This window comes from Camellia sinensis, chromosome 5 (assembly GCF_055761805.1).
Source record: "Camellia sinensis isolate YWXY chromosome 5, ASM5576180v1, whole genome shotgun sequence".
NCBI classification, from domain to species: domain Eukaryota; kingdom Viridiplantae; phylum Streptophyta; class Magnoliopsida; order Ericales; family Theaceae; genus Camellia; species Camellia sinensis.
This window is the reverse complement of record NC_138965.1, coordinates 139,958,148-139,976,523: the sequence shown is the minus strand read 5'-3', so window position 1 is coordinate 139,976,523 and position 18,376 is coordinate 139,958,148. Positions and strand designations below refer to the sequence as shown.

Genomic DNA, 18,376 nt, shown 5'->3' with positions numbered 1-18,376 from the left:
CATAAATTTAACCAAAATATGATTCGGTTGTACCATCATCAGGGAGTTGGAAAAATGTTTCAAGCAGAGCAGATAACAATTCTAGAAAAATAAGAATTGTAAGTAACTAGAATTCACTTATAATTGCAGACTTGTTAAACCAATCACCAGAATTAACCACAACATACAACAATGATGAACTAAAAAAAGTTTTAAGCTAACCTACAAGTCAATGTTTGATTAGCAAGAAAGAAAATGAGAGATATATGGATAATGGAGGAAGAAGTCATTCTTAATCAGAATATAATTATTCCACTAAGCCATAAAAATGATAAAAAAAAATAAGAAAGTAAAAATCTCCACTCACCAAAGACTGCTTTTGCGACCCAAATAGTTGCACCATTTTTTGTAGTTTTTGAAAAGTTTCTTAATAACTTCTGTAAGTGCGGTGTCATCCAATTGAACATGAATGAGGTATATGTTATGAATAACTAAGTGTTTTTTTACAAAATAAAATATTATGAGCCAATGTTATTTGTGAGTAGAATACACTGGGCTGCTGATCAGGCTGAAATCGCTGAATATGCACATTTGCCAGCAACAATATTAAGTGCTCCCTCTGATTTGCCACATTATCCTTCTGCAGATCAATAGTTAGAGAAACAGATCCCCATTAAGATTCAAATGAAAAGAAGTGATCGAAAGCAACAAGAAAGTCACCTGAAATCCAAACATAGCCTGAAGCCAGTCTAGAATGTCTTCATCTACTTTCTTCTTGTGGCCCTCGGGCCATGGCAGCCCTCTGGTGTTTTGAAGTGCAGAAACAGAAGCTTGAATTTGTAAATTAAACAACCAAGGTATAAAAAAGGTACTTTAAAGATATAATTCAAAAAGGTCAAGAACATTAATATAGATATTCAAAAACTAACCTCGGGATATTTCATGATTGCTTGATTTGAGCTGTCAGGATCAAGAGGAAGCATGTTATAAGGTACATATATCGCAGTCTTTTCCTCAACCTTACTGTGAGCTTCCAAAATCTACATGCATATGTATGTTCAATTATTATTATTATTTTTAAAAAAAACTTATATATATATATATATATGCAAAACAAACAAACAAACTAGATACATCAACACTCAATATGAAAGAAGACTACCAGAAGCACAACAAAGTTCTAAATAAAAGTGGGTTAGTCTTAGCCTAGACAAAACTTATACAAGAAGTTCCCTCGAGGGACTGATATTATTCAAATATCACCAATCAACAAACTGTCAGTTTCACCTTATTTGCCACTTCAAGAGATTCTGTCAGATTAACAGCCTTTAAAACCTCAAATAGAACAAATAGAACAGCAACAGTTTGATATGCTTTTGTAAGCCGAGCGCTGCATTAGAAAAAAAAAAAAAACCAACAACAACAACAACAACAACAACAACAACAACAACAATTTCCTATCAAAATCAGGTGATAAATATTAATAGATTGAAAAGCCAAAAAACAAAACAAGTAAAAACAATGGTGTAAGAACATAGAGATTCAAGGAAATAGAGAGAATTTGATTATACTGTAAAAAATCGAACAGCAAAACATTGGAATTGAATAAACAAAAGTGTATGATTATGCTATAAAAAAATAAAAAATAAAAAAACAACAATGAATTCTGAGCTATAGATCACGTACAGATAAGAACTCAATATAGAACAAGAACAAATGAAAACAAACCGAATAGAAAAACAAAGGAACTTTTAACAGAGTTGGAATCTGAATGTGAAGAAAACAAGTAGCATAACGAGAGAGACATTTAATAATAAGCTGTCATTGTAATTTGATCAATCCAAGTAGTTCAAAGAGTACCTATCATTCAAACTTCATTTGACTAACGCTATATAAAATTACAAAGAACTACAATCATGAGATTGTGATGCATATCAATTTGACGGGCAAATACTGAATCTAAAGATAACTAAATTAATCACAATAAACCAAAGAACTCTAATCTACAAAACCAGATCAAACGCAGTTTCAAACTCAAATGAGAACAAACAAATCAATAAAAAAATGTATTATTACAGTGCAAAAAATAAAAACACAGGAATTCTCAGATACAAAACCAGATCAAGTACAGATATGAAACGAATCGAAACAAACTAAATAGAAAAAACAGAGGAAATTTGAAAAGAGTAGGTACTTGATTTGTACACAATGAAGCTCAAAGATAGTCTAAGTGTGTGTGTGTAATGTAGGTGAATTTTGAGATAGATGAAATGCATGATAGGTGAGCTTATTCTGCTGTATTTGAGAACTCCAAGAGACCTTTTCAATGCAGTCTACTAGCAGGGTTAGGGTTTCTCTGCGATGAATCGAGCAAATTGCAACAAGAGATGTACAGAGACACAGAGAGAGAGAGAGCGAGATTGTGCGAAAGAGAGATTGAGAGATCAAGAGAGGAAGAGAGATCAAGACAGAAACAGAGAGATTGAGGGATTGAGGAAGAGATTCATATCGGTGGAGTTCTTCAGACAACGATGGGCAGGTGAGCGAGAGCAAGAGCGAGACAGAAAGCAAGAATGAGAGAGAGAGAGAGTTGAGTGAGTCTGCTAGGGCAAAACTAAGAAAAGTGCGCAAATAAATGAAAGAAAATAAGAACCTTTTACTACTGCTTGCGTTTCATTTTACCGTCGCGTTTTTTTTTTTTTTTTTTGCCACGGCTCATCAGACAGTCACAAAAAAATAGACGCAAAAAATCAATTTTCTAGTAGTGATATATGTTTTTTTTTTTTTTGTGCATAATTTGTAAAGGATATTAGATATCATTTTTATTTGTTATAGCAAAAGAAAGAAAATATATAGAGGGTGTGGGGCTCAAGCACCTACCAAAATTATAATATAATTAAATACATATAATTTTCCGTTCAGTATTCAAAAAAAAAAAAAAATCGTTTCGACATTTTACAAGTAGGTTCAAATTTTAAAGACACTAATTTTGAAACAATTTCCTTTCAATGGAAGATTCAGGGATAAAAAGAATGGAAGTTCATCTCAAATTCTTTCAAATCTTGCATATGATTCTGTCATTTCATTTTCAGTCACTTGTTTAATTGTGATCTTATTTTATTTTATTTTATCATAAAACTAATGAAAAGTTTTTAAAATCACCGATTGTTTCTCATTTTGGCCCAAAATAATTTTTGACAACTAGGCAGTGAGTTCCTTTTGATAAAAGTTTTTTTTTTTTGAGATAATATTTTTTATCAGGTTAATCATCTAATATATATTTATCAGAGTGCGCAGCGGATAGCTTACACATAAGACAAATTTTGAGGACGAAATTTTAAAAGAAGAGAAGATTGTAACAACCTAGGTTTTTAATTATTCTGTAGAATTTATATTAATATTATTTAACCACAGTTAGGAAAATATATAATTTATTATATATTATTATGTGTAATTTTGTAAAACAATATAATTATTAAAAGTTTAGGGGTCAAAATATAAATAAATAATTAATTTACTGTTGGTATATAATAAAGTGTAATTTAATTAGGAATTAAATTATTTATATAATTATATTAAAAACTTGGGTCAAAATGTAATTATCTTAAATATTTATTAAAGATAAGAATGAATCTATATAATTTATTATCGAATCTGTAGGAAAGATACGCGTAGCCACGTGTTGGGCCGCAGACGTGCTCACCTCCTTATATTAGGAGAAGGCGTTCAACTGGAAAAAAAAGGGGAAAAGAAATAAGGAAAGAAATAAAGAAATAAAGGAAGAAACTGAAGGAAAAATAATGGAAGTTGAGAAGGTCTTTGATGGTGGAAAGAAAGAATAAGGTATTAAAGTTAAGGTGAGTTATATTATACCTTGAGTCACCATAATGTATTTTACGTATATTTTGACTTACCATATTTATTTTATATAAGTTATGTTTTATAAATTATTATAAAGTATATTATTATTTCAGTTACGTGAATTATTTTCTGAACCCTATTTGTTAAAAGGAAACCCATGGATATGTTTGTTTTATATTTTAAGAATATTTGATTATAACCTTATAAATAATTATATTTTGTAAGTACTACTACGAGAGTCCCATGCCTTGGAAGACTTAAATAACCATTGGCCTCTGTTTGACCACTTTGTGGTTCTCTGTTTGTCATGGATCCATTGACTTCTGTTCTGTGCGGAGCAAAGTGTTGTGCGGAGATAAGTGCTACACTATTGTGGGAGCCACCTTTATAGTCCGTACGAGCCACATCCTGAGTCCGTACCTCTGTTTTGACTATCACTCGTGTGACCTCTGTTCTGTTCTGTTTTGTACCGTGGTTATGGTTATTTATTTACATAATTTATGTATTTCAGTTTCTGCCACCAATGATTTATTTACCAAACTGAGTTATGTAAATATTTTGGCCTAATTAACTATCCATGGTTATTTCGTGTCTCTTATACTTTTGGTATAATATTTCTCTCTATCATGTGGTTATAGCTGTTTACCAATTTTCAGGAAACAATGCAATTCAGAAGTAGCTTTTGGAAAGTCTTAGACGTGGGGTTGCGGAATAGACACACATAACACTTTTATGATATTTTTTTCTATATAAATATCGACCTTTTTGGTCAATAAATTTTGTAATAAAAATAGAAGTTTCGATAATTATTTTGGTACCCTCACTTAAATATTACTTCCGCTCGCGTTTATTAATTTGTTTATGAATTGGCGGAGGTAACTTCAGTAACTGGCCATCACGATGCTTAACTATTGGATACGGGGAGTGGGTCGTGACATACACACCTTTAAAAGAATGTGGGGTGATTTGGAAAATTGGTTAAAAGTTGGCTTTTTAACTCATTTTTGGTTTTTTTGTAAGTAAAAAATGTGAGAGGTCATGTGACCTAAATGGATTAAAAACTAAAAATTTGCTTTTAATTGGCTTGTCAAAAGACCCCTATATATCATATTCAAATTATAATATTTGTGGGTTTAATTCGCACAAATATCATAATTCAATCCTATATATTATGAAGTAATTTATGCATTAAATAAGAAAAATGCTACAGACATATAATTTATTTATTTTTTTAATTTTATTAAACTATACTTTTCCTCATATGAAGAGAGTGATCAACATGAATTGGCAATGGCATGAGGCCTCTTTATTATGTGAATAACAGATTGGTTTAATAACGTATAAATTAAAAGGCGTACTCATAAATGTTGAAATTAATATAGATAATTTGTTTTGTATAAAATGTTTTTAAAATATGTTTTAATAAATATTTTTATATTTACTTATTTTTAGGAAATATTTTTAAATTGTTTCAAATAATTTATGAACAAAAATAAACATGATATTGGTGTTTTTTAACTTTTTTTTTAAATATAAAAAAATGATAATTTCAAATGAAAATGATATCAAAATGAGTAAATTTTTGTTTTCTTATTTGTTATTTTATAAGGAAGGTGATAGAAGTGAAAAAAAAAAAAATGGAGGAAAAAAAAAATGGAATTGGTATTCACCAACTTAATGATATTTTTTTATTTTTATTTTGTTTTTTTTATTATTTTATTTTACAACTTTGTCAAACATATGCTAAATCACTTAAATTCTATTAAGTACTTGCATGGTGGTAATTCTTATACAAATCTGATTTCTCTCGAATTCACGTTATGACTAGAGAGTGTTGTCGGTTGTGGTGCGCCTAATTTAGGTCTATATCGATAATTCAAATTGTTTAATGTGTAAAACCCGTCGAGCACATCATTTCTGCAAAAAATCACGTAAATCTGATATAAAAAATTACATTCATGTCACAATTTTAAAGATCATACTTGCTATTGATAGAAATATGATTTGCTAAGTGATATATTTAATATCCGATCAATGTATTTTTTTTTACAAGAATGATATATTTAATGAGTTCTATACATTGAACGGTTTAAATCATTGAGATGGCCCCGATCAAGGCCGCCATAGCTCAACAACATCCTCCAGTAAAATGGCAAATTATAGAGAAGTCACACTCTTCCTATACATGGTAGGGTCCACTACAATGTAAGTAAAAAGTTGTATTCCTTTTTGGAGCAAAAGTGAAAATTGATGGTAATAGTGTCTATAAATAAATGTGTAAATACAAGGATGAAAAAATACACCTTCCAAGACTTTTAGTAAAAGCTCTTTCCATCGAGAAGGTGTAATAAAGGGTTATCAAATTCACATGTGAGTGCACAGCTTCTTCTAACCGACAAAGTCACAAAGGTGAGTTGGTCATGTAAAGAAAGCCACCGAAAGGAGAAGAAGTGGGCTGGCAGCCAGCGCACTTGAAAGACTCTCTCTCCTACCATTATGTGTATAAATGGAGAGGATGGGAGAGAGTTGAGAGTGAGAAAGAGCAAACCAAAGAGAGTGAGAGATGTGAGACGGAGAGACCGTCTCTCTCGGTGTGAGCGAGGGAGACGGATGAGTAGGTGAGTGAGGAGAGTGTGAGCTCCTCCTCTATTGTAATCTTTCTGTAATATCTTCATTGTTATAGTGATAACCTGCTACTCCCCCGTGGACGTAGGCCTTGAGGCCGAACCACGTTAAATATGGTGTCTCCTTCAGTGTGGGTGTGTTTTTCTGCTTGGTATAATTTCTACAAGGTCTTGGGCGGGATCCCCGATCCCAACAAGTGGTATCAGAGCCTCGTGGTGGCGTTTCGGAACAAAAACAGTGTGATTTTGGAAACTGTCCAGAAATCAAATTGCTCAAAATAAGGTTTTGAGCATAACAGGAGCAAGGGCTCGACGAGAGAAGTCCAGAAATGCAAAGAAGACCACCACAGAAGGAAGGACGCCCCTCACGCGCCCCCTGAATATGGCGCGTGAGGCCCAGTCTCAGAACGCACCTTCACACGCCGTGAAGTGAGCCGGCGCGTCGGCCGAGTCGCGTACACGTGTCCCACGCGCGACGGAAGGAAGAAGGTGAATGAAAGGAGCGCGTGTTTTCACGCGCATGCCATGGGGGCGCCACGTCAGTAGCAGCATGGCAGCACCACTGCCACGTGTCACCCACGTCATCGACACGTGGCCGTCGAGTCAGCGATATGTGGTGTCCCACGTCAACAACACATGGCAGTCCAGTCATTGCCACGTCAGCACAATTGTGCCAAGTCATATGCCACGTCATCACTCTGAGGAGGAATCCAGTGCTTCGCGGCTAAGGTGTAGCCACAGATCTGAGGCGTACAAAATGTTTTAGCTTGATTTAAGCTATTCGGAGTCCGTTTCTGGCGATCCAATAGTGCTTTCAAACTATTTGGAGTATTCCTGACACATCCGTACGGTCAGATTTTGGAATCGGAGTTTCAGTAAAAAGAAGGCAGATTAAAGTGGTAGACAGCGTCAGGTGCAATGGATAGAATATTTCGTTAGAACACAGAGTATTTCCTGAACTTTTGAAAATTGTAATTTGGCCCAGAATTTTCAGAAAATTGTATTGTGGCCCAACTTTCAAGGATTATTTTTTAGTGAGGTCTCTGGAAGTGCAACGAAGGTTGGTCCTAGCTAAATGGACCGCTCCGGACGCAACTGCGAGGTCAGAATAGTGAAATTCTGAACGATTTTTAAAGATTGTCAAAACATGGGAGTTTGTCATCTTCAATAGTCAAAGGAAGGTTGCCGGATATTGTGGAACGCTGCGAATTCACTGAAGAGGTTAGAATGGGCAGATTCTGACCAGATTGGACAACCAGATATAGATCAAGATATATCATTGGAGACCAGAGGAGATCAGGTTTGATCAAATGGCAAATCGAAGGAGATCAAGATTTGTCAGGGCCGATCAGAGAATTGCAGAGATGATTATCTCCGAAGTTCATCGGAAAATCTGGTTCAATCAAAAAGTCCATTCATCGACAGACAGATGATTTGGAAACAAGTATATGCTCAAGGAAATGCTGTGGCTGTTGGAGCTACTGTATACGAGTAAGTACTGGTGGTATGTGGACGTGTAGAACAATAGTTGCAGAGGAGCATACTAAGCGCAGAAGCACAAATGAAGACGTGCAACAGTGCAAGGGTACAGTGTCGTACAGAGGCGCAAGAGGAGTGTGCAGCAGCGGGTTATTGAAAGTTCACAGGAATTGCTAGATAGAGAAATTAAGACGGATAAAACACAAGAGTGCGTGCCAAGGAGTGGCAAGTCTTTTTCCTCTATGGTGGTTTCTTTAGTTCCATGGCAGCGGAGGATAGAGTTGATACGGATCTCTCAAGCGAGCTCGACGCAGAGAGACCAGAAACCATGGGTGCGAGCACTATGCAAGGAATTGCATAGCTGACGATGCTTTGACAGATTGAGCTACTGTCAACCATCAATCTACTGGACAACATATCAGGGATTGTAAAAAGCACAGACAATGAGCGTATATGGAAACGCTAGGAAGTTGTTCAGAAGTGCATAGGGCAAAGGCTGATAGTTCAAAGAAAGAGCTTCGAGCAAAGAAAACTGAGGACGTTGATGGGATAAACGACGAGTTTTCTATTGCTCCAATGACTGGTCCTGCAAGGTAATGCATGGCAGTCAAGGGTATCCCAGCAGGGGGTGCAGGACATCCAATCAGGGGGTGTCGGATATATGGGTTACGCAAGTTCAAGCATAGCAAGTGAAGGCATCCGAGACAGAAAGCGTGGAAGAGATCTGTGGGATATAGGAGCAGAGGCTCTCTTCAAATCAGAGAGTGGTGTGAGTTGAGTTGAGGATGTAGGATTCCCTCCTTCTCTTGTATCTCTGGTGTATTATCTCTAGCTTCATGGGGTGCAAACGTCTCAGTGAGGAGAAGAAGACTATGTTGAAATTTGGGCGTGACAAGATTAACAGCAGTGTATGCAGTGGATCACCTCACATGGGTTGAGGGGGTGATTTGTTAGATATCACCCCATGTGAGGGGTGATTCCCTTCACATGTGAGTGCATAGCTTCTTCCAACCTACAAAGTCATAAAGGTGAGTTGGCTATGTGAAGAAAGCCACCGAAAGGAGAAGAAGTGGGCTGGCAGCCAGCTCACTTGAAAGACTCTCTCTCCTACCATTATGTGTATAAATGGAGAGGATGGGATAGAGTTGAGAGTGAGAAAGAGCAAGCCAAAGAGACTGAGAGATGTGAGGCGGAGACACCGTCTCTCTCGGTGTGAGCGAGGGAGACGGATGAGTGGGTGAGTAAGGAGAGTGTGAGCTCCTCCTCTATTATAATTTTTCTGTAATATCTCAATTGTTATAGTGATAACCGGCTATTTTTCCGTGGACGTAGGCATTGAGGCCGAACCACGTTAAATATGGTGTCTCCTTTAGTGTGGGTGTGTTTTTCTGTTTGGTATAATTTCTACAAGGTCTTGGGTGGGATCCCCGATCCCAACAATACTCACGTAATGTATGAATCTTGAAGAGATTTGATTAACATGTATAAGTGTGTAGGCACTTCACAAACTATTTCCTATCAACAAATGCCAAGCGTGGAAGACAAAATTTAAACTGTTTATTTACCACATCAGCATGCAGCTGAACACACCGCTTGGTCGTGGTGTGGATCAATTAGCATAAGCTAGTGTCCAAGCTCAATTTTAGGTATGGTGGCAAAGCCTAAGCAAAGGGTGGACCAAGTTAATGGACAATCCACCCTATGTGGAAATAGTCATATCTAGTCATGTTATATCGCAAATGAGGGACATGATCCCACTTTCAACATAACAATATGGGAAAGTGGCACAAATCTCTCAACAATGTCTAGTAAAGCTCACTAATAAATTATATACAAACATCACAACAGTAAAACACAATAGCACAGTCAATACTACATTACTCAATTTTTTTTGCTATTCATTTTTGATCCCCTACTGACTTAAGTATTGAAAAGTCCTCTCGACTAACCACACTAGCTGGAGAAACTGATTTCTAAGTTCTTTGCGTATAAGTTTAAAGAATATTTGTATAATTCAAATTCGGTGTCGATGTCATTCTTCTAGGATTGTAAGTTTTTTCCCACACACTAAGTACAAAAGTTTTGGAACTTACAAATCCCCAACCAACAACAATGTTAGAAAAATAATAATAAATAACAAGTAAAAATGAAACTCAATTCAAAAAATTGAAAATTTTCTAGGCCAAGTTTGGGAAGACTAAATAAGTGCACTTTTTGACTTTTTATGAAATATGGGTTGGATTTTGGTTGGGTTTGAAGTGATGTGTTAGAGAGGTGATGTGACTTAAATAGGATGATATGACTTAAATAGGATAGTGACTTTTTGACTTTTTGAATTTTTTGAAAGATGCCAAACTTGGCCTAGTTTATGGCCTATTTTAGGAATTGATTCTTTTAGTGGCTTTTTTGACTTTTTCCAACAACAAAAAAAAAATAGAGAAAAGAATAGACTTTTTGTAGTGATATTTTTGACTAAAATGAGCACTTCCAAAAATAGGCCTTGTTTAAAAAGTGAGAATTTTCTTAGTTTGTGTTTAAAAAAAACTGTGAAATTTCTCATTGTTTTACAATTCTCAATTATTGAGATTTTTTATGAAAATTATGAAATTTCTTGATTTTTTAAAAACTTAGAAATTTATCATTTCTTAAACAATTTTAATATTGAATATATATCTTATTTGATAGATCACCTCAAATAAATTTTAAAAATATAATTTTTCTAAAAAAACAAATGTATGGATTAAAAAAATCGATCCACATTCGTCCACCGTTTTGACAGATGCAGATTGAGCAGGTCATGTGGGTTGACGGATGAATGTGATCGATTTTGCAGTTGGACTTTACAAAGTTTGAACATTTTTTTGAATAATAATTCATAATTTTTACAATCTCCAATAACTAGTATTCTAAAAAAATATGTATTATTTGCTTATAATAGACCATGGCACCGCACATATATATTTTTAAGATATTATTTTCTACTTTCACAAAATATATATTTTATTATTTCTACTCTATGTTGTTATTTGTTAGCAGTTTTTTTTTTCTTTTCTTTTTTTAACTTTATCTACCGGCAGATCGGGTTTATGTGGGTGTGAGATGATTGATCCGCCATCCAAATTGTATCTGTAAATTTTGAAATATTTTATTCGCATCCGTCCATCAAAAAATATGCATCCACCTAAAATCAATTAGATTGAGTCGATACAATCGTATTAGACAAATTAAATAGATCTGTTATCATCCCTAGTTATTACAGTAATTGAATGGTGCATGAAACTTATTGAGATGAAAAATACTTTGTATTTACCGGTTCTCTCACCAAATTCCTCCTTCCTCCCTTTAAAAAATAAAATAAAATAAATTATCACGTTCATGGACTTCATAATTAGACCTCCTTTCCCAGATAAATTTGCTCCATTATCTAATTATATTTTCTTCTCTCATTTTTTTTTTTTTTTTTTTTTGGCAAATTTCATTTTACTCCTTCTAGTTTGAACCATGTGTTATTTACTCCTCTAATACTTAAAAATAACCACATAATTCCCTTATGCTTTGTGAACTGAAGTGCATTGTTAAACTCGTTAATGATTTAATAAAAAAAGACTAAAATACTTCTATATTTTCATCATTTATTTGAAAGACAAAGTGTATTTTAATTCCTGTACTTTATTTCATGTGCAATTTACCCCCTTGAATTTTGAAAATAAGCGAATAAGCCTCTTATGTCTGTCACATATTTCACACTTGCTATTAAATTGCACAGAATATCTAACGGTACATTTTAATCTACAAAATACTTTGGTTTCATGTAATTATTTCTAAATGTTAGAGGATAAACCACACATGGTCCAAACTTAAAGTAAAGTATGCCTTTTTTTTTTAATCACCTCTATTTTTTTTTCTCTTTTTTGTAACATTTTGGGTGAATTTTGACAAATGCCAAATCATTTTCTTACTTGCCATTAAATGAAAACCAAGCCCACATATTATAGAACCAAAATAACAAAATAATAAAATAAATAGATAAATAAAAGGGACTTGGGGTTAGAAAAAATAAAAATAAAAATCACCACTTTTACTCCCAAAAAATTTAAATAAAATAAAATAAATTCAATAAGGTTAATATAGTACAATCAAGGACAAAGGAAGGAGTTGTACAATGATTTTGACCTAAATACCCATCTCTCTCTTCATACTCTGCCTGTTTTCCCATCTCAACCCACCCAACACCCTCTTCTGCCCCTCTCTATTTCTCTTTCCTCCCCTTTCTTGCCCTTCCCTCTTTCCGATTTTCCCACAAAACAAGCACTCTCTGTCTCTCTCCAACCAACTTACCCGCCAGTTCTCACTCTCTTCTTTTCTTTTTTTCTTTTTTTTCTTCTTTTCTGTTTCAAATTGTCGGTTTGCTCCCATTGAATCACCCTCCGACAACGCACACACACCAGTACGAGCCCCAATCCTTGTCCTTGGTTCATATCTGCACCTGATCGTCCTTTGTTTTCCCACTTTCTTCACCTTTTGCTCCAAAACCCAACTCTTAATCATCATCCTAGGGTTTTGAAGAACTCTCCTTTTTTTGGGTTTCTCGATTTCAGGTAACCTTTTGATCTGTTGCGATTGATTCTGCGTTTTTTCTGATGGGTTTTGTGTGAATGTTAATGGGTTTGTTTTTTCTTGCATTTTGCTGCTTCACATCTGATGGTGCAGTTCAGAAGAATCCATGTATGGATGGCACATTTGGTGGGGCTTTGGTTTCGATTCTTTGCGGATTTGAGAAGCCGAAAAGTAATCAGAGCAGCTGAAGCTGGTTTTGTTTGGTTTGGTATGGTCTTCTTGATCTTCATTTTGTGTTCAGTGATACTTCTCTGTTTGGTTTCATTTTCAGAATCTATATAGAGTTTGGTGAAAATAAACACTTAAAAAGATTTTTTGAATTTTCAAGAACTGTTTTTGCATAAAAAGAAGAAAACAATATGAAAATGGTAAGTGTTTTTGAATTTTTCATTTTTTTTCTCCAAATTAGTACTTGGTTCTGAAACAAACCAAACAGAGTTTTATGTTTTGTATTTTTTTTTTTTTTTTTTGTGGCATGAAACAAAATAGAATTTTTTTTTCTTTTCTTTTTTTGCTTGTGGTATTGAAGGCAGGCCTGATTGGGAAGAGGCAGTGTTTCTTGCCAACCATTGATTGATTGTTTATTCGTGGAATTTGATAATTCAAGAAACCAAATAATTGGATTGTCCAATTTGGTACATTTTGACTTCGATTGCTATTACAGTTTTTGCTTCTTATGTCAATGAAGGGTAGTTGTAAGTTTTCAATTAAAGGTACCTGTTATTCGAGAAAGGTGTGTTCGGGTATAGTTAGAAAGGTGGGATTTTTGAACTGTCAACTGTTGGGGGCTGAGGAGTAATTATTGTTGATTATTGTTTCTGCTTCTTCAATGGCTAACCATGACTTGATACTCGGGAAAAATCACAATTTAGCTCTTGGGCAGAACCAGCAATTAGTGATAGGCCATAACCGCAACCTAGTTCTTGGTGAGAACCATGACTTGGAATTGGGACAGACCCACCAGCATGATGTGACTCTGGGACAGACCCATGACCATGAATTGGGTTTGGGACATGCTCATGAACATGAGATGGGTTTAGGAAAGACTGATGACCACGGAGGGGATGATGATCATGGTTATGAACATGAGAATGGATTAGCTATGGACCAGAAGCCCAAAAATGACCGCCATGAATTGGCTCTTTCTGAACAGAACCAAGAGTTAGCTATAGCTGAGGCTGTTACTGAGAACCAAGAACTTGATGACAATTTGGAATTAGCTGTAGACAAGAACCACGAAATGGGGATTGAACCTGCCGAGGAGATGAATGTTCAGGAAACCGAGCTTGTAGTCACTCCTGTTATTCAGCAACGTACGCTTGCTGTAGCGGCTAATTATGAGCTCCATGTTGGACAAGAATTCCCAGATGTCAAGAGCTGTCGAAGAGGTTTGAGGGACACAGCTATTGCCCTTCACTTCGAAATGCAGACCATAAAATCCGATAAGACTCGTTTTACTGCAAGATGTGCCACTGAGGGATGCCCATGGCGCATACATGCAGCAAAACTTCCTGGTGTACCGACTTTTACGATCAGAACCATCCACGAGGCTCATACATGTGGAGGTATTGCTCATCTTGGCCATCAACAAGCCTCAGTTCAGTGGGTTGCAAACTCTGTGGAGCAACGCCTCAAGGAAAACCCTAATTGCAAGCCAAAGGAGATACTGGAAGAGATTCACCGTGTTCATGGTATCACTTTGTCTTACAAGCAAGCGTGGCGGGGCAAGGAGCGGATTATGGCTGCCATGCGTGGATCCTTTGAAGAAGGGTATCGCCTCCTGCCACAGTACTGTGAACAAGTCAAAAAGACAAATCTGGGAAGCATTGCATCTGTTTATGGGAATCCAACAGATAATTGCTTTCAGCGTCTCTTTATTTCATTTCAAGCTTCGATTTATGGGTTTTTGAATGGTTGTAGGCCCCTCCTCGGGCTTGATAGGACATTCTTGAAAAGCAAGTACCTTGGTACTTTACTTTTAGCTACTGGATTTGATGGGGATGGTTCTCTGTTTCCTTTGGCATTTGGTGTTGTTGATGAGGAAAATAATGATAACTGGATGTGGTTTCTCTCTGAACTTCATAACCTGCTTGAGGTCAATACGGAGAACATGCCAAGGCTTACGATTTTGTCAGATAGGCAAAAGGGCATTGTAGATGGAGTGGAAGCGAATTTCCCAACCGCATTTCATGGATTTTGCATGTGTCATTTGAGTGATAGCTTTCGCAAAGAGTTTAATAATACAATGCTTGTTAACCTTTTCTGGGAAGCTGCTCATTCTCTCACAGTAATTGAATTTGAAGCTAAAGTTCTTGAGATTGAGGAGATGTCACCAGATGCTGCATATTGGATTAGGCGAGTTCCGCCCCGCTTGTGGGCAACAGCTTATTTTGAGGGAACACGATTCGGGCATCTGACAGCTAACATAGTTGAATCATTAAATTCTTGGCTTCCAGAAGCCTCTGGGCTACCGATCATTCAGATGATGGAATGTATTAGAAGGCAGCTTATGACTTGGTTCAATGAACGCAGAGAAATGAGTATGCAATGGACATCCATTCTTGTGCCTGCTGCTGAGAGGTGTGTTGCAGAGGCCGTCGAGCGTGCACGCACATACCAAGTTCTTCGCGCAAATGAAGCTGAATTCGAAGTTATATCTCATGAAGGAACAAATATTGTTGATATTCGAAATCGTTGCTGTCTCTGTCGGGGTTGGCAGCTGTACGGTTTGCCCTGTGCACATGCTGTAGCGGCACTGATTTCTTGCAGACAGAATGTACATAGATTTACTGAGATCTGTTTCACTATTGCGACGTATCGCAAGACATATTCCCAAACAATACATCCAATTCCCGATAAAACTTTGTGGAATGAGTTATCGGAGGGAGATCCAAATGCAAGCAAAGCCGATGAGGTTGTTATTAATCCACCTAAATCGCTCAGACCACCTGGACGGCTAAGGAAGAAGCGAGTGCGGGCGGAGGATCGTGGCCGCGTGAAGCGAGTCGTGCATTGTAGCCGTTGCAACCAGACGGGCCATTTTAGAACCACTTGTGCTGCACCCATTTAATGTTATGGGCCGTGCGGATAATTTTTTCTCAGCTATAGTAATTCAGGTAAAACCCTTATCCTGTGCAAAGAATTTTCTTAGTTGTGTTGATTATTTATGGAGTTCCATTAATTAGATTTTCAACTTTTAGTGCTCTAGGTCAATTGGCATTAGGTTAGTTAAGTTAGTTCACTATCAGCTATCCTATGTGTGGCTCACTTCAATAATACATTGTTGTGTAGGTTTGAACTCATTGTTTATCTTGCAGATTCTATATAGTGATTTGTCGGAGTTGTAGACATTTTTGAATCTTTGCTTTTCCTTTATAACGGCTCTTCTGCTGCTGCTTCTTCTTCTTCTTCTTATTTTATTTTATTTTATTTTTTAAATTCAACTTATTTTGGCTTTTCTAAGGCTTGGCTCAAAATTATTAAAGTATTTTGGGGTTGTAAGAAAAAAAACGGTAGAACCGAACCGATCATCCGAGACGAATTTTGGTTTTCGGTCACTTCAGAAGCCCCGTTTGTTTTGGGATGTAATGGATGGGAGGGGATTAAGATGGAAGTGGAGTTTTTTAGTGTTGTGTTTGTTTGTAGAGTTGGGAAAGCGATTAGGATGGAGGAAGGGATATAGATGGAGGTTGGAAGGGGGATTGAGATAGAGGAGGTGGAAGTGGTATTAGAAAAATAGTGAGGGGATTAGAAATTTTTTTATTTTTTTATGTTTTATATATTGGGAACTTTTAAAAAAAATATTAATGTTTAATTTTTTATATTTTTTTATTTGTTTTATTATTTTATATAAAAATAATTTAACAATTACTACACTAATAACTATCATTAAAATAAATACAATTTTACTTAATCTCCTCATTATCAATTCAAAAATGCTAAAGACCCCAAAAATTCTACCAAAAGTTTTACCAAATGTCTCACATGGATGTGGGATCCACATGGGACCCACATTGTGTGGGTCTCACACCCATGTTGTGTGGGTCCCATACCCATGTGAGACATTTGGTAAAATTTTTAGTAGAATATTTAGGATCTCTAGCATTACTCTTATCAATTTTCTCATTAACAATTTTCTCATTATGAATCTCTTTTATTCCATCTCTCAAAACCAACGTATAGTCTATTTTGGTATTGAAAATATCTACAGAGATAAACGACTGAATGGACTAAATTATTATATTTAAATATTTTTAATATTTTGATTCTTTTATTAGAAGATGAGTGTGCAATAAAAGTTAGGGAGAGAGAGACACATTTATGGAGCAACTTTTGTCTTTATCTCTTCATTTATATTCGATGTGAACTGTACGCGTTTTTATAAAGCGTTTTAAAACCTCCCGGAAATGCTTCGTTGACATTAAATTTAAGGGTAAATTACAAACACACCCGATGAGATTTATTTAAATTATAGATTATTTTTTATAATTTTAAAAATTATATTATGTCTCTTAAATTTTTTAATTTCATAATAAATAGGTCTTTTTATTAATAAATCATCAGTTTAATTAACAGTTTTTAATAATGTTAAAATTTTATTTCAATTAATAATTCAGATAATTTTGTTTTTGTATATGTGAACAGTTAGAAATTTTATTTTTTCAATTCATTCTGTTAAATAAAAAATTCTGAAAAAGACGTATTTATAATTTTCTAAATTACAGTGGGCAATTCGTATTTTAAACAAATTTCAGGAGGTGTATTTGTAATTTATTCTAAATTTAAAAATAATAAAATCAAACCTCAATATTGTGGGTTTTGGTTCCTTAAATTTTCTCTAAAGCTCAACCAAATCGAACCAATTAATACCCCTACTTAAATTGAAAAGAATATAATATTTCCTTAGGATGGCTACTTTGTGCTTCGAAATTGCATGAGCAACATGGTTTAGGTCTTGCTCTCTCGATAAATATCTCAAGAAATGGAACGTACTTCCTGTATTACCATTGTTAGGATAGTTTTGAAGGAACATTATTAGGATAGTTTCCGGGGCTTTTCTCAAACTAAGCCTCTTTTATATTCTATTTTTCAAATTAAGTTTAGTTTGGACGGATTTTTCAAACTAGGCTAAAGCGTTATTACAAATCGCGCTTTCACTGTTTGGAGTCCAAAATTTGATGAATAGTGAAAGTGCTATTTGAAATCGTGATTTTAATTAAGAAAACGCTATTTGATATCGCGCTTTTAACATAAATTTTTTTTCTAAAAAAAACGTGGTTACAAATTTTTTTTTTTCCAAAAAATGCGATTACAAATTGTGCTTCTACTATTCAAATGCAAAATCGTGTTTCCAAATGGCGTTTTCAAATCACACCAAACCAACGAACACACTCTGACACACCCTTCCCCCCCCCCCCCACCCCATAGCACTCACGCACACTCTAACACACACATCCCATCACACAATATAATTGAAAAATATAATTTTTATATATAATAATAATTAAATATATATAATAATTTATAATAGTAAATAATAATCAACTATATAATTTTTGTAAATATAAATTATTTTTATATAATTTTTATCTTTTGAGTGGTTAGAAATAATTTTTTGCAAATTAAATTGAAATAACCCTACGTATGTATATAACTTGCCCAAAAATTAAAATGATAATTATTTTTTACCCTTAAATGATAATTATTTTTTATTTTTTATTTCTTAACCAAATTAATTTTTAATTTTTTTTAAAAAATTCTAAAAATCAAACCATACATAACCTAAAAATCTTTTGATAAATGACTTACATACGTAT

General features: G+C 34.9%; 1 protein-coding gene across 2 annotated transcripts; it reads left to right on the top strand.

The window, feature by feature from the left end:
- Positions 1-12,100: 12,100 nt before the first annotated feature.
- Positions 12,101-15,918, top strand: LOC114298995 (uncharacterized). Of its 2 annotated transcripts, none has more exons than XM_028243670.2 (3): positions 12,101-12,541; positions 12,654-12,768; positions 13,094-15,918. In XM_028243670.2, exon 3 carries the CDS (start codon positions 13,390-13,392, stop codon positions 15,628-15,630), a length of 2,241 nt encoding a protein of 746 aa, XP_028099471.2. In that variant the 5' UTR covers positions 12,101-12,541; positions 12,654-12,768; positions 13,094-13,389; the 3' UTR covers positions 15,631-15,918. The 2 variants fall into 2 exon arrangements, with proteins under 2 accessions (XP_028099471.2, XP_028099470.2); XM_028243669.2 differs by having other exon boundaries at positions 13,090-15,918.
- Positions 15,919-18,376: the final 2,458 nt, after the last annotated feature.

Bases quoted from the DNA above. Each gene is read 5' to 3' on its own strand.
- LOC114298995 (XM_028243670.2), top strand. From the start codon at position 13,390: ATGGCTAACCATGACTTGATACTCGGGAAAAATCACAATTTAGCTCTT.